The sequence below is a fragment of the Ailuropoda melanoleuca genome, chromosome 1, assembly GCF_002007445.2.
Source record: "Ailuropoda melanoleuca isolate Jingjing chromosome 1, ASM200744v2, whole genome shotgun sequence".
Taxonomy (NCBI): domain Eukaryota; kingdom Metazoa; phylum Chordata; class Mammalia; order Carnivora; family Ursidae; genus Ailuropoda; species Ailuropoda melanoleuca.
In genome coordinates, this window is record NC_048218.1 from 113,862,215 (window position 1) to 113,885,583 (window position 23,369).

The 23,369-nt window shown below is 47.7% G+C and overlaps 1 protein-coding gene across 3 annotated transcripts in view; it reads right to left on the reverse strand.

Annotated features, from left to right (window-relative positions):
- COBL (cordon-bleu WH2 repeat protein) overlaps nt 1–23,369 on the reverse strand; it is a 164,655-nt gene that overhangs the window by 52,262 nt on the left and 89,024 nt on the right. For 2 of the 3 annotated variants that reach the window (XM_034665555.1, XM_034665551.1), the window contains 2 exons: nt 10,031–10,199; nt 6,676–6,846 (listed from right to left, as the gene is read on the reverse strand). In XM_034665555.1, the coding sequence (XP_034521446.1) occupies nt 6,676–6,846; nt 10,031–10,199 (340 nt within the window). The remainder of the gene's footprint in view (nt 1–6,675; nt 6,847–10,030; nt 10,200–23,369) is intronic. The other variant, XM_034665558.1, reaches the window with a different exon arrangement.

A 23,369-nucleotide genomic window follows, 5' to 3' on the forward strand; every position in this document is an offset into this window, starting at 1 on the left:
GATCCCGTTCCATTTTTTTTTTTTTTCCAATGCGCTTCTGAGTAGGGACAGGCTTTGCTCCCACAGTCACCAGTTTCCTTCTATTTGCTCACTACCCACTTCCTGTTTTCCTGGATGCTCGCCCTTTCCCATGGCAGCGGGAGCGGCTGTGTGGCCAGCTCTCCTGCCCTGGGAAGGAAAGTGGCAAACAAACACCAGAGCAGGGCAAGAGTGCTTCCTGGGCTCGCTCTGCGGGCCACACACCTGCCAGGCTTCAAGGGTCCTTCCACCACAAACAAGACTCCCACAATTGTGTTTGTGTCACAAGCTTGAAGATTAACTGCTTTGTTTTGAGACAGCAAAGTGGGTGATTTTGGTTTGGATTTTAGAGTTTGGTGTTAGGTGACTTTAAAGAAAGGACTGGTCTCAGTTGAGGGGCGTCAGCAAAATTCTTGCCTATCTTTTCCTGCTCTCTGCTCTGTGCTCAGGCAAGTTCACGGCTGATCACAGAGCCAGAGCCTTCAGCCAGTGTCTGGCCCAGAGTGTGCGGATTTGATTACAGCCATTTGCCAGTAAACCACAGAGCTGTGTCCAACGCACTCCTAGATTCTCAGTTCTTCTGCTGAGTCACTCTGCCTAAAATATGAATTATGATTATGATGATTATTATGAATTTTATATGAGGCAAACTCAAATGACTCTTTCTAATTGAAAATGGCTAGCTAATTTCTCTCATTTTATTTCCCTATTCTAGAATTAACTCAAAATTCTTTAGAATGGGCTACTTAATCATAGATTGAAAAACAACCACCTACAAACTGCCATGGTGTTGCTAGTGGTGCTGTGACTGGACAGGTCATTTAGATCAGGGAACAGGGACCCATTTTTCCTGCCTTCAGAATCCTTTGCCCATCATCCCAGTGATGTATAGCCAAGGGAAGACTGATTTACTCAAACCCATCATAGGAAAATGTCTAAAAAAAGGACAGTCATTGAATGGTTTAATTGTAAAAATATAAAGCCCCTTGAGGACCTGTAATTTGAACTCTATATGCATTGATCCTTAAATCTCCAGGATCTTCTCATTGGAAAGCATAAGGGATGATTTGTTAATGGCCCAATCAAAACCAGCTCTGCAAACCTTGGAAACACACAACTCAATGCAACTAGTGACATACACTCCATCATGGTCATTCACAATGAAGGTTAAAATGAAATCCAATGTCAGCAGAAAGCAAGCTGATTAGAAAGTTGCAGGGGAAAAAAAAAATCCATATGCACATGCATACTGGCTCAGACATGCACCGAAAGCGCACCTATGTACATGATTAGATGTGGACAGGTTAGCAGGAAAGCTTAGTCATATGAAACAAAGGGAGTTCAGAAGACTGACCTGGAAGCCCTATTCCACTGTTACTGTAATTATACTCATGGTGACCTTTGTGCCATAAGGATTTGAGATGCGACACAGCTCACACATTTTCCTCCTACGTGTGCAATAAGTATATCTAACTCACAGTCCTCAGGCCCTTCCGGCCATGGCTGCCAGGAAGAGCTGACAGCAGGACCCAGGGAAGAGGAGCCCCACTTCTGCCCCGGGGGGTGGCAGAGAGCAAGTCCATGAGCTCTGGGCACACGTACCTCACACTGGCCCCCAACTGACTTGGAAAAGGCTGCGTTCTGTCCACTCAGTCATCCCCACTGGCACACGGTCCTCTCTCTGCACCCACTCACAACATGCTCCAGACGGCAACTAACCCCAGGGCTGCGACCCGAGTATTGTAGGGGACACCGTGGGCTATTCGCGCAGCCTGCATTCCCTGCGTTTCCAGTTCACAGAGCTCTGGTGTTGACCAGTGACTTCCACACATCAGAGGGACTTGATTCTGTCCCCAACTGTTCGGATGGGCTTCGATCACCTTGGGTCACTCCACTCCCACCAGAGACTGGGGAAGCATATCACCCAACGTGGTCAGTGACACATAACAGAAACTGCAGTTGGGGGTGTCTGGGAAAGGTCCCTATGCAACCACTGGAAAAGATAGTCTCTCTTCCTCCTCTGAAAATTCTGGTGTCTGGATGTGGTGCACAGAGCAGCCAGCGCCCCTCAGTACCAGCCCGAAGAGGAGGTCAACCCCAAAGCTTACGTCCCTGGTGACAAGGTTAGGCTTCACTGAAGTCCGTCCCACTCTGGGATTCCGGTTCCAGGAGATGAGGGGTTCCCCAACTGTGGAGGTAGCTTTGAGAGGGGTTTCTCTTACTTTCAGCCTGTATTGGTGATCCGTTGCTACAGAACACATTACCTCAAGATGCAGAGCCTTAAGACAATAAGCATGAATTATCTCACAGTTTCTGCGTCACAGCTTGGATGGCTGCCTCTGAGTCTAGGTCTCTCACAGGGCTGCAACGAGGTGCCCTGGGCCGTGGTCCCCACTACGGGCTTTGCATCTGCTTCCACGCTCACTTCAGTGGGAGTTGGCAGGACTCAGTTCTCATGCTCCGTGGGCTGAGAATCTCAGTCCCTCACTGTCTGTCGGCTGGAGGCTCCTCCAGTTCTTTGCCATGTGGATCTCCCCACAGAGCAGCTCTCAACATGGCAGCTGGCTTTCCTCAGAGTGAGTAAGGGAGGGAGGGAATCCAAGACGGAAGCCACAGTCTTTTTTTAACCCACTCTCAGAAGTGACAAGTGACATCCCATTGCTTCTGCCATGTTCTGTTCAGTGATGTTAGTCACTAAACCCAGTCCATGTTCTTGGGGAGAGGATGACACAAGGGGGTGAACACAGGCAGTGCGGACCACTGGGAGCCACTCTAGCAGTACCCACCACACAACCGAAGGTGTCCTAATGTGTAGGTCAGAGCAGGAAATGAGTAAGAAAGAAGGGGAGGCTAGGATGCTGAATATAACTGAGATCCTCACATCTTTCTCAAGTATGACCACAGCAAGGGTTTGACACAATGCTGACCCTGTGGAGAGTATCCCATAGACAGAGCTGAGCTGGTATGGGAACACATCTCTGTTCGATGAGGCTGAATGGAAGAGCGTGTTTCATTGGGATTTGATCCTTGATGATTGACAGTGAGACATATTCTGGTATATTCTGCTATTGAGCATATGCTGTGTGTCAGGCATCACTTTGACTAATGGATACAAACACGAATAAGACTCGAAGGGCCTCCAAATAGCTTAAACCAGTGTGTGTAATACAGTGTGGAGGGTTAAGAGTAAAACGCCTAGATGGGGAGGAGTCTGGACAGGAGGCGTGGTAGGATGGGTTCCTGAGACCCTGGCAGGGTGTGTGCCTGGAACACACAGAGAGTTCACATCAGTCTGATGTCCAGGCTGGGTCTACCCAGGGGGAGATGGAGGATGGTCTGTGTACAGGGGGCCTGTTCAGTCACATACACACATTAGCGGAGGGTCACTCTATCTCTTCTGCCTACAAACCATTCATTGGTTCAAAAAGAGTGCAGGGGTCACAGATAAATGCTGCTCTGACCTAGAACACATGGTCTTCTCCGTTTGGCTTTGTTGCAGGTGAACGTGGTTTTCATGGCCATGTGTCAAGTATCAGTAACACCTTCAGCATGAAGACGGGAAATGAAGCATCTGTGCCTGGGCTCAGGGCCTGACGTCCAGCTAGTTCTAAGGTCAGCCAGCGAAGGCTGGCGGTGGAAGGGGATGTTGGCAGCAGCAAAGGGGGATATACCAGCAAAGCATGAGGACAGGGGCTGCACCAAGGTCCTACGGAGGTCAGGGTCAGGGTGAGGGAAAATGGCTGCGATAGGAAGTTCTGGAGAGACAACAGAATGAAGGGTGGAGCTGTGTTCGAGCCATTACTCATCTCCCTGCACCTCCTTCATCTGTGTACAGACCAGCACCCATCAGCACTTTCATCCTTTTTATCCATGAGGTTGGCCGAGCTCACAGTTTTCAACAAAATGCATGTTTCCTCTTTTAACAACCTGAGTGGACTCTACCATCTGTTGGAGAAATAACAAGGGATGTGCAAAGCCAAAGATGTCCCCATGGGAGTTTCTGGCATGGTGGGGAGAATTACAGGGGGTGGACAGAGCAGAGACTGAGGGTTGAGATGCCCTAATGAGAGTTCCTGCTGAACCTATCCTGCAATAAGACCCTGGGCCAGTGATGTAAGTCCTTTTAACTCAGTTTCTCCCAGTGACAGAACCTAACCACCACGCTGGGGTGGGGACTGAGCAAGATGTCATGTGTGACATACCTTGTGGACCACCCAGCCCTCGCAGGTACTCAGGGTCAGTCTCCACCAGAACCACACCATTTCTTTCACAAGGAACGCAGGCCTAACACCGAACTCAGGAGGAGATGTACAAGTGTGTGTGGCTGGCATGAAAACATCTCCACCAAGCTTCCTTCCACACAGCCACGAAGAGCCAGGAGCCTGACGGGAAGGTGAGACTGTATACGCCAGCAAGGGGCCCAAGTTCACATCCGGCAGTTACGTGCCAGCAGCCTGTGGCTCCCTTGCGGCAGGTGGAAGGAACACCCAGTTTTCAACATTTTGTGGATAGGTGACAACAAAGGACTTGTTTTCCTTCACTGCTCTGAAGTCCTGAACCAAAGAAGGCAGGTTGCTTTCTGCCTGCTTGGGCAAGAGATCCTGGTTTTCAGTGCTGCAAAAAACGGTCAGGAAAGTTCTGCGCATTAGGGAAAATAGAAGCTCCAAGTTGGCTGCATTCAGTGTGGGTGCAGGAGCAGCCAGGAGGCGGGAGCAGGGAGAGGGAGGGGGAGGAGGCTTTGCAGAGCCCCAGCTCCCTACCTCAGCAGGGTCCTCCTCCCCCCCACGCCTTCTACCCTTCTCCACTCGGTTACTGGCATTTCTGTGGGTGCATGAGAGGGGAAGAGAAGGGGAGAGAAGAGGAGGGAATTATGACCGGATGGCCAAGGAGAGTCTGATGACGCGTCCGGGGCAATGGACGCATGGGGAGAATACCATGGGCCCGGGAGGGGTCGGGGATGGAACCATGAAGCAAGAAGATGGGGAACCTCATCCTTTGTCTGTTGCCCGGTTCCATTCTCTCTAAGGGAAGGGCGGGAAATGACTTCACAGCACCGTAGAGACCCAGCAGGAGCTCTCCTACCAAGCCTGATGCTGGCCTTCGGAAGCAGCCCTCCCCAATCTTGTCTGCCAGTCTCCTCAGCAGACGCCACACACTGACGGTGCCCCCCAAGGGAAGGGAGGCCCAGGAGGAAGTGGCGATCTGCAGGTTAGCATCCGTTCAGGCGTGGCCAAGTGTGCGAGGCCTGGCTGTCCCATCCATGCAGGTCCCACATCTACTGGTCTTGCCACCATCCCCTAATTGCCGTTCAGCTTTGCTGTTTTCCCTCACCTACTCCCCCCTCACTGAGCTACATCCTCAGAAGAATTCTGGGTGTGAGGACAACAGCCACAGAGTTGGCCACTGAAGCTCATGGGCCTGAGACCCACTCTCTTCAGAGATGGAACAGCTCCAGAGCTGTCTACACCTCGGCTGTTATCTTTCAGACCGAGATGTCTGATCCTTCACTTTTCAATACCCTGGAGACATTATCTGCTTCCAGAAGCATGTCCAATGTCAAGATGATCAAATGTATTTGAAGGGTGGAAAGGAAGTATTTGTCAGAAAAGACGGAATGATCAGGATTAGTTTTCCTACAGTAGTATAGATAAGTAATCCGACAATTATCTTCTTTACACAGAAGCTAGCAGCCAGCTAATCACCATTTCCAAAGAAGACAGAAAGAGATCCAGGGGTCCGATGTCAGAAAAATATGAACTTCCTAGCCAGAGGCCACAGTCACTCATGGACCCTGGCTGTTCACTGGGCGGAGTGCAGAGTGGCAGGGCACGGTCGAGAATGTGGTCCAGGACTGTGTCCCTTTATAACGAAGCATGGCGGCCACACGGAGGCATCCTCAAAGGGGCCAGCACAGGCTTGCCATGCCAATGATGCCATCAGAACACACATGGTTAAATCTATAAAATGATTACCCCTCAGGAGGCAGGAGTGCTATACATAGCATTTATGGAAGTCCAAAAGAAATCTCAGGAAACAACGAAGACAGCCCTGTCTCAGCCAGGGTGTGACGAGAAGCAGACACCAGTGAGACTTTTAATTCTGGCTATTTCTAGACGGAACTCAAGCTGTTTCCTCTTCTGCTACCTCAGTTTCCCTGAAAAAGGTGGCACTCCTACTGCTTGGTCGCTGACTGTTCGATTCAAAGGTTCTCATTCGTAAGTCCCCCCAGGCCTGGAACACGGCTCTCCTCTGCACTCACGGCTTGTTGGAGTGAGCTCACCAACAAAATCCCGTAATTGCTGAGCTGGACTGCATGGGCTCTTGCTATCTGCAGACACTCTGAGGTTAGCTCTAATTCGAGGAACACTAGCTCCTAGCTGACGGTCTTCACCCACACAGTGCGATTTTGGCTAAGGTCTCACCGCAGTGTGAATGATTAATGAGTTAAGTCATTCTTTATGGGCACCTGCATGGCATTCCGAGAGCATTCACTGTTAAATCGGACACACTGCATTGAGCATTTATAAAGAAAAGCTGGAGAGGAACGTCACATACACCCCATGGCAAGAATGGAAAGTCTGGAAACCCAGTCCTGACACTGGTGAGCAGAGAGATGGGCAGTCAACATATACGGGAAAGAAAACAAGAAGCACGTACGTGTGGGTCTCAGGTCCGAGGCCTCGGAGCCAACACTCTCCCCAGGAAAGCCGAGAGGCTCCGCCACGTCCGTGTCAGGAGGAGGGTAGGGCGGGGGTGGGGGGAGCACTAACTGGGGGGGCCCCCGAGCAGAGCCTCTGGGAGGCTTTTGTGGCACCTGCCGTCCAACACCTACATGGAATCAACGGGGGTGACTTCAGAAGGTTAAGCCCAAAGACTGTCTGCCCTCCCACGGATGACAGGCGGCCGTCACTCACCCGGGCATCAAAAATAACCTCATGGCACCAAATCCAACCACACCCGGCACCGAATCCAACCACACCCAGCACCAAATCCAGCCTCATGGCACCAAATCCAGCCACACCCGGCGCCAGATCTGACCACATTCAGTACCAAATCCAACAGCACTCAGTACCAAAGTCAACCTCACTACGCATCAAATTCAACCACACCTGCCACGAAGTCCAGCCACACCCGGTATCAAATCCAACCACACTTGGTACCAAATTGAGACTCACTGTGCACCAAATCCAACCACACCTGCCAACAAATCCAGCCACGCCTGGTATCCAATTCAAACTCACTAGGCATCAAATCCCACCTCACTCACACTTTAACATTTTACACACACAGTGTCTTCTCCTTGAGCCACTCTGAAAATACCTACTTGTTTGCAATCTGTTTCCGGCAGGCACACTACTCCCAAATGCCGGGCTTGAAGTTATTCTTAAAAGTCCCTTCGGCAGCTCTGTCACGTTAAGGAACTCCTTTTGCACATGTTAGTTTTTNTGGGTTTTTTTTTTTTTTTTTTTTTTTTTTTTTTTTTTTTTTTTTTTAGCTTCCTCTTGTTATCTTTGTCTGTTAACTACTATGGATTCAATCCCCACTAATGCAGCTTACATTTTCAAGCCCATTTAGATCAGCAATCTGTTCCATGGTTTAGGGTAAGAATTTTCAAACTTTGTTTTGAAGTGGGTCCCGACTTGGAGAAAGAGTTAGGGGTTGCGTCCCTGCTCCATCTGACCTCTGGAACCCTCGAGGCAGCGCCCTTCTGCTCTGTTGACACCTGGGGGGTCCATTTGCCATTTTATATGAAAATGACTGTCTTCTGCTAATAAGATTTTTGAAGGTTAATGACTTACTATAGCAAAGCTATAGAAATCACATGTGCCATAAGTCACACTTCCTAGTATTTCTTTTAAAAACACGTTCTTCGAGCTTTTATGTTTAGACTCGTGTAGTAACTAATAGATTCTGTGCCTCATGCCCGCCTCCAGATTATTAATAAATATCGAGAAAGATAATTTATTCATCAAGAGACATATCCACTTATTCCTTCTCTTGACTGCAGTTCTCTAGATGTGGGAGAACCGTGATGTCCCCATGGCTAGACATCATTTGTCACCACAAAGTGCAAAGAAGCCACAAGCAGTCCGGGTGAGCATTGTCTGGTTGGCCCACGGGATGCATCCCCAAGGGCGAGGCATGTGGGAAGAACAGGCTTTGTCCTGGAAGCTTTTCTCTACCGGAAGGCTTACTTTTTGTTTGCCAAGGAACTTGGGTCAGACCCAAATCCATCCAATACTATTTTAGTGCAAGCTCCAAATTTTTTCCGCCTCTTATATCTAGGTGTCTGAATAGAAAGATGGTTGTTTGTGTGGGTGTGTGGACAGGGTCAACTTTTCACATTTGTATCTGTTCACGTAAAGCCTAGACTTGGGTTAAAAGTTCTGCTTGTGGTATTGCTAGCGTACTGTTACTTCATGGGGATCGCTGATGGGGATGGAAGTCTCCCTTAAAACTGTCACCAAGACCTCTACCATTCTCCTGACCTCACAAAGTATTCAAGGTCACTGTCAGCCGTAAGGGAGCTTCTGGCTTCCTTCTCAATCTTCACAAACCAAAGTTGACGGATGAGAGAGAGAGACTAGCAGTGAATTACTACCGTCCATACCTCCTTCCTGCAGTGCGCTCTTTTGAGAAGGACTTGTCCGTACAATTTTCAGTTTCTAAACACCCAACTTCCTCTCCTGAACACCCTTGGGCACTGGCTGCCTGCCCGCACCCCGGCCAGGTTCTCCAAGTGTGGGGAGTCAGTCCTTCACAGCTGATCTGGAGGCCCTCCCTTGGTCTGAAATGGGCCTTCTGGCCTGGCGGCTGGCACAACTCAGCCACATCCACACCAGCACCTAAAGTGGATGCTTCCTCCAGTTGCAAGCAGGAACTGTAAATCTGAGGGCTGTCATCCCTTCAGCACAAGAGTGGACGAGAGCTCAGGAGGGAGAACGGGGGTCTCGTCACAGAAAAGGAGACGACAGGGTTTATTTTGAGGAGCTGCTGATCATGGGTTCTGTAAATCTGGTAGTATTTTCCACTGGTAAAGAGGATGAACTCGCATGAAATGATTGTTCCTCAGGATAATCACTCCCCCGGCGGTGAAATGTTGAGATATTAACAGGGAGGTGTTGACTAGGGAAAAAAAAGGCTGACACACAGCCAAGCAGCTCATATTAGAGTTTCGGACACTGACAATGCAAGCACATTGGGAGTCTGCCTTTTGGGGGCCGCAGCCATGGGGTCAAGGGCAAAACGTGAGGGTGCTCCAAGAGCACGGCCATCGGATGGGCTCTGTCATGAGCTGATGCACCGGTAATCACAGGGCCTTGTATCAGGTAACCCCCACTCCTCACTTTGTTCCTACATAGATGAAATTACAAACACGGGCTGGCTTAAAATTGAATGAACCATCCCCAGCTTGTGGATCTAGAGACCCCTGCCACTTCTCTCTCCACCTGTAACATGAGGAGGTGACATTTAATGATCTAATAGGTCTCCTGCTCACAGATATTATGGTTCCATCCTCTTTCCCTTCGGTTTGCTGTTCCCAAAAATATCAGGGTGTTTGCAACATATATATAAGTGGAGGTCGATTTCAAACAGGGTGGTCAAGAAATTAAGGAACTATCGTCAACTGATCTATAAATCTCCTGGGACTAGAGGTCTTTCAAAACAGCCTGCACAGTCGTCATCCTAAGAACACATGTCCTTCCATCAGGGAGACACACACATGCGCGCACTCAGCCATCTGGCTCCACTCCTCTCCTCCCGAGCATCCTCAGCCATCCTCCGCCCTTTCCCCACTCGCCCCTGCCTCCGTGCCTGCAGGATGCCCGGAAAATATGCCTGTAAGATACTAAGTGAACTCGCAAGTGTTTATTTCCAGACTTTCTTTCCTTAGCATATTTTCTGAGTTAGTGCCATTGTGGAGCACGCGACTGCAAGAGTTAATAGCAGTGCCAAAATCCCACGCAAGACGAGGCTCAGAGGCGTGCAGACGGCAGCGCTGTGCACTCACCTGTGGCACTCTTCCTGTTCTCCTCCCTGTCCTGTGTGCGAGAGGGCACCAGGGGGCTTGGCGGCGGGGGCTGCGGCATGGGGGGCTGCGGCGTCGGGGGCTGCGGCATTGGGGGGGCTGGCGCCCGCCTCTTCTTTTTCTGTAGGTCAATCTGGGACCCCAGGGATACCTGGGAAGCACAAAGAAAGGCGACAGTCAGTGTCAGGGCGGCTCTGTTAGGGAGTGGGGTGCATGTGGGATGCACAGCTCAGAGGCTGGTCTGTGGGACATTGGCAGATTGCCAGGTTCCTTTCTGGGGTCCAAGGGCAGGTGGCGGATACCCTGGTATGAGGGTGTGCCACGTAGCCCAGGAGTGGCCCCAAGGTGGCTCAAGGATGCTCACAGACATCCTAAGACCCCTCTGAGCCAGGGGAGCTAGGGATCTGCCCCAAATTGCCAAGGGATTTCAGGCCAGTCAGGGGACTTAGTAACTTCCTCTCAGCATAAATATGAGAAAGGGACCCTTCACCTTTCGTTAAATGCAAAATAGAACCATTCCTTCTGGAAACTTGACCAAGGGCCGCCATGACATGCACCCATGCAAGGGGAGAACAGGAGGGGCCAGCTCAGGGCTCACTGTGCCCGGAATTCCTCTTGCTCCCTTGCCCCTGCATGTTCCCAAGCAGCCAGGACTAGTCACTGTCCACAGACAGGACACCCATGCACCAGAATTACAATGACGTTTGTCAGCCTGTGACTCACGGCATCAGCCCATGCACCAGAATTACAATGACGTTTGTCAGCCTGTGACTCACGGCATCAGCCTATGGGACGTCAAGCTCCCGTCCACGCAGAAACCCCGCTCCCACCGAAGACTTGTATCAATGACAAATTCACAGCTTCAAAAGGCTGCATAAAGACTGCATATTCTCCTCCCTTCCTCATTAAGGTGTTTCATCCGTTCATTCTCATCAATGGAAATTTGTTGAAAGAGCACTGCATTTGAATGTGTACAGTGTGTGCGACTAGGAAAACCATTGTACTCTGCTGGGTCCCTGCTTTCAGGGAGCCCACAGCTGAGCCCCTGTCTGGGGTCCAAACAGTCCCTGATGGTTCAAGAGCTCATTGTGGAAGGGCTGTCTACCAAACGCACCCCACTGTGGACCTGTTCCACCCCTGCTGCTCCCTGGTTTAGGAACACAGGCTCCCAGTGTGTGTGCAGAACTGGGCACATGCCCCATTTCCATGGGGGCCACTTCCTCTTCTGGGCTGGGCCTGGAGTTTCCTGTGTGTGTACGTGTATGTGTAGTGAGTCTCCTTTTAAATTCTCCTCAGTAATACACATTTATAGCAAAATAAGTTATATTTAAAAATTATATAAGCAAAAGAACGAAAAAAAGCACTCTAACAACGCTTGGATTCTAACTATTAACAGTTGGCATACATTTTTCTGGTCTTTTTTTTTTCTTCTTTTTAAGGATTTTATTTATTTATTTGAGAGAGAGAGAGAGAGAGGGCGAACACAAGCGGGGGGGCAGCAGACAGAGGGAGAAGCAGGCTTCCTGTTGAGCAGGGAGCCCGATGCAGGACTCGATCCCAGGACCCCGAGATAATGACCTGAGCTGAAGGCAGACACCCAACAGACTAAGACATCCAGGTGTCCCTGGTTTTTACTTTTTCTTTTCAAGTCATATACTTTCAAAAAATATTAAGGAGGGCATGTATTGCATGGTGCACTGGGTGTTATATGCAAGTAATGAATCATGGAACTTTACATCAAAAACTAGAGATGTACTGTACGGTGACTAACATAACATAATAAAAATTATTATTAAAAATAACCTCACGCTTTCACCCTTCTACAATAGACAATGGCCAGCTCCTATACTTGTGCACATCTGTAGTATATTTCAAGGAAAACATGGACAGAAGGAAAATCAAGTCACTCCACAAATCTCAGAGCCTAACCAGCAGCTCCTGGTCCACACTGTCCCCGCTCCAGAAGAATCACTTCAAACTCCTTCTCTTTTGACATTTACTCTGTTTTTAAAAATAAGCTTATTCTGGTATTTCTTGATTTCCCCATGTTAGATACTGGCTTTCTACTTCAGAACAGGAGGATTTAGCTCTCCGAGACACACAGACACACACAGACACACACAGTTCCTCCTCAATCTTTCCTGAAATCATGGCACCGGGTTAAATTAACACTATCTAGTTTTACGTATATAGTTATAACAGATTTAATTCCATCAAACAGAAATCTTCTTCAAGAGGAAGTTTCTCCAGCTGAGACGTTTCATGTGTATGTTGACGACATTTTCTTTCCAGATCATTTTGATTTCTCTGAACTTGGTAAGTGATTTGTTTTCTAACTTTTTCTTCTGGGTTTCCTGGAAATGGCTTTTCCTTGACTCGGCGTTTTTTCTCCCTTGTTTCCCAGATCCCAGGCCTTTTTTAAAAATTGACTTCCTCATTAGAGTGGGACTCAGTCTCTGTTAGCTTTCTGAGGTAAGATGTATGTGAGGTGAAACCAGGAGACCTTGAAAATCCAAGACTGTTTCTATTCTGTTAACGCTGAACAGCTGGTCATAGACGTTGGCTCCGTCTTCTCCATGTAGTCCGCTTCCCCTCTGTGAGTTTTGAGGACCCTCTCTCACCCCTGGAGCCCCAGAATGTCTGACAGCATGCCCTGGGCTAGAGTGCTCTCTGCCCATGGTCTGGGGCATTTGTGGAACCCTGCAATCTAGAAATCCTTTAATCCTGCAGAATGTTCTAACATCATTCCTTTCATATTTCTTCTTCCCTCTCCTTTCTCTGTCTCTCCTTGGGTTCTGGTTATTGAATACTGAGGGTTCGAAATCAATTTTCTAATTGTTCTTGAATATTTTTGCCTAATTAAAAAAAAAGTTTTCCTCTTTCTTGGAAATTTCTTTTACCTCACTGTCCCAGTCTAGATTTTTAAAACTCTGTGACTACATTTTTAACTTCCAAGAGCTCCTTCCTGTTACGTATTTTTTAAATAGTATCATGTCTGCTTTCCTGGACACAGTATCTTCTCTTTTCTCCCTGAGGTCATTGTTTATATTTTTTAAAGATGCTCTTATTTTATTTTATTTTTCTTTTTATGCACTGTTGTTTCCTGCATGGTCTTTTCTCCCTCTCTCTGTCTTAACCTCTGTCTGTCACATTCTGGCCTTTCCTCAATTTCTGGTCATCCTTAGCCAATTGTTTATAATTGTGTGTTTCTGGGGACAGAGTCTCTTTGACACACCAGTGGGTTTCCCTGATGTTGCCTGGACAGGAATCCAGTTAGCTCACTGGGGGATTCCCAAATGCCCATATGTACAGGATTCTCTCTCATGCAGTGGCATCTTCCAGCCTCCTGCCAGGAGATGGGAGTTGGTCTTGCAAAGCGGGAGTCTGGTGGGCAGCCCTGGACCCACTCGGCATGTGCTTTTCCCTTTTCCCGGTGCGCGGTACTCTCCGTGTGACCCGGGTCCTGGGAGGCAGCCTATCGGTTCTTTCTCCTGTGGGGTCTGGCACACCTCCAGCTATGCATGGCCAGCAGGATGGGGGTCTTACTGCTTCACATATACACATCCACCGTCCTCAACTCATTCTGCCTGCAGGTGTGCACAGGAACTGGGACCCCACGGTACCCACCTCGCCAGGCTCTGCTCACTGCTGCTGGGTCTCTCCAGCCAGAGGTCAGCCTTCAGCTGCTCCTGCTTTGGTGGGAATTTGGCACAGTCCACACAGTCTAATTCCCAATGTTTACTGACCCCTTACTGCTCCTTCTAGCCTTCTCTTTGTCATAGTGGGCTAATGCTTTGTACTCATTTTAGTGGGGCTTCAAAAGGAGACAGAGCGACTAACTCATTTTATCAGCTGTATTTCCCTAAATATATTTTTTTAAGATTTTATTTGTTTATTTGACACAGAGAGACAGCCAGCGAGAGAGGGAACACAAGCAGGGGGAGTGGGAGAGGAAGAAGCAGGCTCCCAGTGGACAAGCCTGATGTGGGGCTCGATCCCAGAACACCAGGATCAAGCCCTGAGGCGAAGGCAGACGCTTAATGACTGAGCCACCCAGGCGCCCCTTCCCTAAATATTTTTAAAAGGCTGTCTGGCAAGCTATGGGATTCATGAGCCAGAATTAATTCAGTCAACTCCATTAAGATTGTTTGGTTTTGGCCAGTAAAAATTAGACTTCTTAGAACACCCTTAGAGTTCTATCTTTTCTTGCATTTCTTCTTCTTTCTTGTCTTGTTCTTTTTTAGTTTTCCATAAGTCCCTTTACTATAACTTCTGAGGTAAGGAACGTGTAAGATTGGAGGGACACACTAGTTCTAAATTGCTTTCCCAATTTTAAGAATCCTTGTCACGTGCTTAGCTCACCCTGAGGTTGTGGTGAACTCACCAGGACTCTTTCAAATAAATGGATAGCAAACCTTACCACGTTTCTGTTAATATCTATATGTTACTTTGGTTCATTATTCTGTCTCGGGCCCTGGTGCTGGACTCTCAGGAGACCCTGTTTTGCTGTGCCCTTCCCCAGGGGCTCCTGGGTAAGGGGTCAGACATTTATCCCACCACCTACACTCTCAAAACCCTGCCTCTACTGCCCACCCAGTCATTGGTGACAGTGTTGCAAGGCGTACAGCCTTGGCTCTGATATCTGGATTTCTTTCTTTGGGGTTGTCAATTCATCAATTCATGGTGATTGTTCACATGCTATGGATTTGTCCATGTGTATTATTATTTTTTTGATGTAAAGTTTGATGATTCATTATTTGCATATAACACCCAGTGCACCATGCAATACGTGCCCTCCTTACTACCTATCACCACGTGCATTATTTTCAAGTTCAATTTTTCAATGTCCTTATTTTTAAAAGATGAGAGGCTTTGTTAAATGCCCTTCCTTCACTTATTCCTTTCATTAACCAGCAAGCAGGTGGCGGTTCCTTATCCTGTGACAAGAACTGCAGTGGATTCAAAGACATGAAAACTTTCTGACCTCAAGTTGTTCTCAGTATAATTAAGGAGGCATCATTCTATAACATTTACACAATCACCCGGGGTGGAAATACCTCCCAAAGCTGTAATTTGGGGCTTCCTTGGGGACATGGCTCCTTCTGGGAATTCACGCTGGTTAATCAGAGCTCGCTAAGCTCGTACTGATGTCTATGTAATAATGACACATTCCAGATTCTGCTGAGTGTCGACATCAAGGTGGAGATAATTGGAAGAGGGGCAGGGAAGCAGTTCTGGGTTCCCCAGTCTGGAAAAGCAATGCACACGTGGAAAGAAAGTTCTGGCTCACTGCTTGTTACGAACTTTGGAGAAGCATCGCGTTCCTGGCTTTGCCGAGATGGTCCAGCTTCGCCAACAGTATTCTTCTTCGCAGAGGTAAGGACAGGCCACTTCAACATTTGTTGAAGACCACCTAGTTCCCAGACATAGAGTAACTCCTGATCAGTTAATTAAGGTAACGGGTTTGGAAAGTGTTCAGCAAGCTCTGAGACCACTAACTGAGATGAGCTCTAATGGGTAAAACATTTTTTTCTGGAGCTTTTGTTAGTTTAACATATTTAAACGGAAGTGTTCCAGTAGATGTACTTACAGACTTCAAGGAAATATTTACACCAGCAGCAAAGACTTAGTAAATATTTACTAGGGGTGCCAACTGTATCCCATATGACTACCTCAAAAGAGCTAATTTTCCTAAGTCTGTTTGATAAGGGAAGAAACTGGAGCTTTGTAGCTTATGGCAGATATGGCCTGCAGCCATACAGCTAATGAGTGGACAGAGTTGGTACTTGACCTTTGAGTACACGTGTTCCTTGGGAGAAATAACTCCTGCGGTTTGGAATGGAAATGTCTATCCCTAGTAGTCTACATGCAAACTAATGCCCATGGAGTTCCCATTGTGCCACGTGGCAACATATCCACCCACAGGATGAGAAACCAATTTGTGCTGGAGAGAGTTGCTTTAGAAAACATTTCTTAGACCTGAAGCACATCTTCTGTATGTTCTTTGAGGAACACGTGTAATCGGGTCTGCTCGCCCTCTGGAGCTTGTGCCTATCATTTTCCCCTTCTTAGAACCAGGGCATGTAGTAGTTCCCTCTGAGTGGGCCCAGCTGATACTGACGTGCCGCCTGTCTGAGGTTCCCCGATAGCAGAACCTGAATCCTGCAGGGCCTGGTCTTTTTAGGAAGCATCCATCCACTGCGGCTCCTTTGGTCTCATAATCTCATTGTGACAGTTATATGTAAGGCCAGACTGGAGGTCAGAAAGTGTCTAAGGGGAGGGGAAGTTCTGCTTTAAAGACAATGGGTCGGACTCTCACCACAAGACACAGTCTCCTGCTGCCACCTTCTCCTGTGGCTTGGTCGGGGCGTGGCACTTTTTAGGGATGCAAGAAAAAGTGGTTCATGCCTCTCTGTGTGTGTATGTGTCTGCACGTGTGTGTATGGGTGTGTATGTGTGTCTGTGCATGTGTGTGTGAATATGCATATATGTGTGTGCATGCATGTGTGTGCCTGTGTACACACGGGTGTGCATGTATGTGGCTCTGCATGTATGTCTGTGTGTATATATGTGCATGCATGAATATGTGTATATGTGTGTATATGCATGTGTGTGTCTCTGTGTGTATGTTTGTGTGTGTTTTCCATGTTCCTCTACAGTTTTTATCTATATGAATATGATTTTCACATTATTTTTTAGGGAAATGGACATATTCCTCTAGCTTTCAAGTGTTTGGCTTAAAGACAGAGACATCAGTAGATCTGAGGGTCTATGTTATGAAATAAAATTAGTACAGCTCAGCACCTTGCAGCCATTTATGTGTTCATTCATTCCTTCTTCCTTCCATCCACCCATCCACCCACCCATCTGCCCGTCCACTCATCCATGCACCCACCTATCCATATCAGCCATCCACCCATCATTCATCCATCCATCTCTCCATCCATCCATCCATCCATCCATCCATCCATCCATCCATCCATCCAGACACTTGGGTACTTGATGCCAAGCTCCGTGCTAGGCACACACCAGTAAGGGAAGGAATAAGAGGTGCATTTCTTCCAGCCACACTGAACTGGAGGCTCACTGTGCTTGGCAGTACTGTCCTGAGTCTCTGCCTCCTGCCCTTCCCAGAATGCCCTTCCTTGCCCAACGCTTCTGTCAGTCTTCTGCCCCTGCTGAAATCTTCCTCAGTCTTCAGGAAGCCCCCTGAAATTCCCTGGGTGGTTGTTAGTGGTCTGTCTTCTATGCTCCAGCAGCACTTGGCTCTGATGTACGAGCAGTGTCCTGTATGGAGCACTGTCCTTACTGCCTCCTCTCCCTAGTCCAGCTGACTGCTGTCATGCCAGATCCCCCATGACCTCTAAGCTCTGAACAGGAAAGGTTCTGTCTTATTAGTCTCTGAATTTCCACAATCCTTGGCCTCATGCTTCTGCACTTTAGGAATCAATAAATGTGTGTTGAATACAAGAAAGACTGAAGGAGACATTCTATATAAATGTGGCATGCTGTGGAGGGAGTTTATAAATACTGTTTTTCAACCAGAGCCCCCAAGTGCAACACAGCCCCATATCTCAGCTCTCTCTTATTCGAAATGAAAGTAACCTACTGTTTTTAAGTTGACCCAAATGAAAGTCATAAATCCTCACTGAAAACAGTTCGAATAATAGAGGGGTGTATCAAGTGCCAAGTGACATCTTCCTTAACTCTGCTCACAGAGACAACTTCCGTTAAAGCGTGACATGCGACTCCTCAGGCTTTCTTTTTGTGTATCTAGGGACATGAATATTGATAAAAACAAGTGCACACTCTCTTGACAACAGCGGCTTTTGTCACTGATGGGGCGCTGTCCACTGCTGGGTGTCGATCTCCCTGACATCCTGGGTATGGGAAGGGTCCACCCTGTGGGGACCACCTATGTTTAACGAATTTATATTTGTTGCTTTGTTGTGTTTGATTTGTTGCTATTTCAAATTATATTGCAGTGAGTGTCCTCACCTAGTTATCTTTTTCCATTTTGTTATTCCCTTATGACCCTGCTCTATAAACTCCCTGGCTCACCAGCAATATGATTTATAAATGAACTGAAATCAGAATCTAGAAGAGATAGCCACACTTCCATGTTCCCGGCAGAGCTATTCACAAGCCAAGATGTGCAAAAACCTTCAATGTCCATTGACAGATGAAGGGGAAAGCACATATGGGATATTCATACAAGGCGCAGTACTCAGCCTTAAAAAGGAAGGGACGTCTGCAGGGTGTGGCAACATGGATGGGCCTGCAGGACGTTATGCAAATGGAACCAAGTCAGGTAGAGGGACAAATACTGCAGGATTGCACTTACAGGAGGCACCTAAGCAGAAAAACTCATGGAACCGTGGCTGCTAGAGGCGGGGGGTGGGGGAAATAGCCTACCACGCAATGAGCCTTGAAGTCTCCATCAAGCCAGGTGAAGAAGCTCTAGGGAAGTGCTATGCACCTGGTGTCTGCAGCAACATAACCTACGGTGGGCGGAAACACTGAAGAGCTTCGATCTCATGAAGAGCTCTTACACAATAAAACACAAGCTGAAATGAACATGTGACACGCGCTGCCCGATAGGCCCCCAGCAAGGCTGTATCAGCTTAAACTCTCACCAGTGGCCCCTTCCTCCCTCTCAACAAGAGTTGGTGAAAAGTGTCCTGATTCCTTTTAAAATCTATGTTCTTTGAATACAAGGATCCGCGGTTTTTGATGATTGCTGTTTATCTCTGTGCAAGAGGCAAAGAACCAGTTCACATGGGCTAAGCTTTATTTCTTCTCTCTAGCATCTGTGCTGTTGGCCTTTTCTTAGCGATCTCCCCTAAATTACACATATGCTGTGAATATTGTCCCCAGTTCATCATGGACTTCTAATTTTTTAGTACTTTACTCTTTTAGAATATAAAAAATTATCCGATTCAATCTGTCAGGTTTTTCCTTTTTTTTTTTTGGTTGCGGGTGGATTCTAACCCTGTGTCATCCCAAGAAAGGGATTCTTGCTTCCAAATTTAAAGATTCCTATTGCTTAAACTACTTTCCTGGTTGATTTTTTAATATTTTTTACTTTAAATCAACCTGGACTCAGTTTTGCTCTGTGTTCTACATTTTCTCCAAATGTTTATTTTTAATTTTTTTTGCTTTTCCTTTTATTTTTATTTATTTTTTAATTATGTTATGTTAGTCACCATATGGTATATCCTTAGTTTTTGATGTAGTGGTCCATGATTCATTACTTGCATATAACACCCAGTGCACCATGCAATATGCGCCCTCCTTCATACCCATCACCGGCCTATCCCAATCCCCCACCCCCGTCCCCTCTGAAGCCCTCAGTTTGTTTCCCAGAGTTTAAATTAGCTTACAACACAAGAGCTGTTTGTTTTATAAATCTGCAAGTACCTCCATCACTGTACAACAAAACCCAGTAATATTCCAATCAGAACGAGGGGTGACTCATGTTTCCTGTACTAACTGAAGTACCTCTTCCATGGAGGATCTGGCCTGCTGGAAATCTCACTCCTCAGAATCCAGATCCAAACCACGCAGCCCCGGGGGACCTGGCGGGGTGGGGAGGCTGCCGGAGGGCGCCCTGCCTGCCTGCCTGTCCTTGAAGGCACCTGATCTCATCTTCACTGAACAGTGTCCTGCAGAGACTCAGGGTCAGTCTGAGAATACAGAGTAGCTGGTGATGCATGCTAGACAGACTTCCCTCTAAACTGCTTAAATAATTTCTAGAAAAGGGAATTCAGACTTAAAGGGATACATCTTTCACCATTTGAGGTAGGTGTTTCTCTTTACTGTGTTCTCATCTCCAGGGACACCAGGACATCAATTCTTTAGTATAATGAGGTTGCTCCAGATTAAAACTTAAACCTACACTTTAACAGGATGATTATTTACACATAATTTTCCTTCAACTCCCCTGGTACTTTAAAGATGACCATTACACAAAGATTATGAACCAGAACAGCCTAGAAAAGCATCTCAGCTTTGATTCACTGCTATGTCTTTAGTACCAGGAACTGTCCTTAGAATATCTGGGATGCTCACTAAAGGTCGCCGAGTGAGTGAATGTTGTTACCAGAAGCATCCATGTGATTAAAACTATATATATATATAGTGTTTTTTGTTTTTTTTTGGCAGGCGCACTCATCTGATGACTTTGTGAATGCCATTATGTGTCAGACACTAAACTCGCCACTGAGAATAAGAGATGAGCAAGACAGACAGGACCCTGGGGCTGGTTTTGTTGGAAGGGTTGTGGGCAATAACTAAATTTCTGGCTGAGGTCCCTGGGCGGATGATGGAGTTGCCCCTTGCCCCGGGAAACACCTGTGGATAAGCAGGTTTACATGGAAGGCAAGTCTGTGTGTTTTGGACACAAGGATGGGGCCTTTTGGTGGACATCCGGGGAGAGAACAGGCTGGATCAGATGTTCAACTGGGAAACCAGCATAGCGATGGCATGAGGCTAAGTGTGGATGGAGTTACCCAAGAAGAATGTCAACTAAGAGAAAGGAGTAAAATAATATATAATCCTAAGACAGTCTGCTTTTCATGTGACTGCTTTTCATGGAAGGCTCTGGAAGGCTGAGGTAGAGCAGGAAGTGACCAGAACGGTCAGAGGCTACAGAGCTCAGGTGAGATAAGGACAGAGAGCACCCATCAGGAAGGAAATGTGGAGTGGGAGCTGCCCCCAGGAGCACATCCCCCACACAGAGTGAGTGGGTCAAGGAGCCCATGGGACAGGCAGGTGGCACCTGGCAGTGACAGTGGGGGCAATGACCAGGGATGAAAGGAATAGCATGGGGACAGTGTGGACTGAGAGTGCATTTGCTCAGGGCATTCAGGGCTGGTCCACAGACCACTTCCCTTCACCACCCCATATCTTCAAGGTGATTTCTTCCAGCTACACAGGCTTTAACACCACCTTTGTGCAGGGACTCCCAGATTCACAGTAAAGCTGGACTGCTCTCCTGGGCTCCATAGTGCTCATTGACAAAGGCACCTGGACACAGGCATCTCCCCATGTCCAAACCCAAGTGCTTGGTATTCTTCGCAGACCTGCCCCTCCGCCAGTCTCCCCTGCCTCGGGTAAAGGGCAACTCCACTTGCTTGGTTGTTCAGGGACATGTTTCGAGTCTGGAGTACCCCACACCCTTCCCATGTGCAGTCTTTCTCCAATGCCACTGCCACCACTCATCATCTGTCACCTGACAACTGTAGCAGCCACCAGACTGGACCCTCTGCTTGCACCCCACACCCCTCCCCCCTGGTGGCAGAACCGGTCACAGCTCTGCTCAGGATCTGAAGGCACCTTCCAACTCCAGGTGAAAACGCCTCGATTACTATGCATTATGTCACAGTACGCATGGAGGGGGGTGGCGCAGACATCCCTGCAGGGTCCACAATCCTGTTTTCACTGGTTCCAGATATAGACTCAGAAGTGGGATTGTTGGATCATACAGTGATTCTATTTCTAATTTTCTGAGGACCCTCCATACTGGTTTCCAGAGTGCCTGCACCAGTTTGCATTTCCGCCAAGAGGGCATGAGGGTTCCCCTTTCTCCACATCCTCGCCAACACCTGTTGCTTCCTGTGTTGTTAATTTTAGCCACCTGATTGGTGTGAGATGATATCTCATTGTGGGTTTGATTGGTATTTCCCTGATGCCAAGTGATGTTGAACATCTTTTCATGTGTCTGTTGGCCATCTGGATGCCGTTGGCAACAACAAAATATAATATGCTAAATACTGGGTTAAAAAAAGTACAGTTGACCCTTGAATAATGTGGGACTTAGGGCCTCTGACCCTGCATTGTTGAAAATCTGCATGTCACTTCTGACTCGCCATAACTTAACTGCCAATAACCTATAGTTGACAGGAAGCCTTACTGATTACATAAACATTCACTGACCACATGTTTTGTATGTTATGTGTGTCATAGACAGTGTTCCTACAACGAAGTGAGCTGGAGAAATGAAAATGTCATTAAGAAAATCCCAAGGGAGAAAAGTATATTTACATATTGTGTTTATTGAAAAAAATTCACAGCAGTTCAAACCCGTGCTGTTCAAGGGTCAACCGTATAACTAATTAATCTTGAGGACATTATGGTACATGGTACGTGAGATAAGTCGGAGAAAGACAAATGTATGCTATCACTTATCTGTGGAATCTAAAAAAGCCAAACTCATAAAAAAAGAGAGTAAAGTGATGATCATCAGGGGCTGGGGGGCGGGGGACAAAAGAGATGACGTTGAACGAACTTGGAACCGGCAGTAAATAAATCCTGGAGATCCAATGCACAGTCCAGTGAATGCAGACCCCCAATGCGGTATCATAACCATTATATCTGCTAAGGGACCAGATGCTTATTATTCTCAGCACAAAAAAAGCAGTGGTAATTATGTGACGTAATACGTGTGCTTTCGCTACAATGACAATCGCTACAGTATATAAATGTGCCAAAGCTGTATGCCTTAAATTTATACCATGTTGTACGTCAAATACATTTTAACCACAAAAGAAGGAACTCCAGAGTCCTGACCGTGCCAGCGTCACCTGACCCCGCACACCTTGGAGTCTGCTATTCTCTGCTTTCAGGCTGTCCTTGTCTGTCCCCAGCCTGCCCTCCCCCCGAAGTGTGCTCTGTCCCCTGTTCCCCTGAGCCCGCTGACCCGCCCTGAAAGCTGCCTGTCGTCCGTCACCCGTTCTCACTCACCCGCTTTCTCTTACAGACACATTACTCTTACATTTCTGCACACTGGCTGATGGTCTCCTGCTCCAGAACGGAATCTCCGCAAGAACAGTGCTTCTGTTTGTTACTCGCATGTTCTCTACACCTGCTACAGTGTGTGGTACGAAGTGGGTGCTTCATACGTATTGACTGACTGACCGACTGAATGAATGAGCAGATGTTAATTCCTCAGCGAAGAGGAATCCAGGGGAGGAGATGAGCAAAAGAGAGGTAAGGCATACGGGCTGGAAAGTTCTCTGGGAAGAGGGAGGCCATGCTGGGACAAGATGCTGGAGGACCAGCCCCTCTGATGCCAGAGGCGTCCTTCCCGGGCCCCTGGCAGAAGCAGCAGGCAGAATGCAGGATGGCCGAAGGGAGTGAGCTCTGAGGAGAAGAGAAGCTCTGGCCCCTGCAACTTGGCTGTGGGGAGACCTGCATGTCAGTGCAGTCCGGAGTTTGCACTCGGGGCAGCTTCAACCTGCAGCAGCACATGACCAGGAGCCCAGCACGTGGACAGTGGGGTGGGCCCAGCTCTGGTCTTCTGGGCATGTGCAGAGATCGT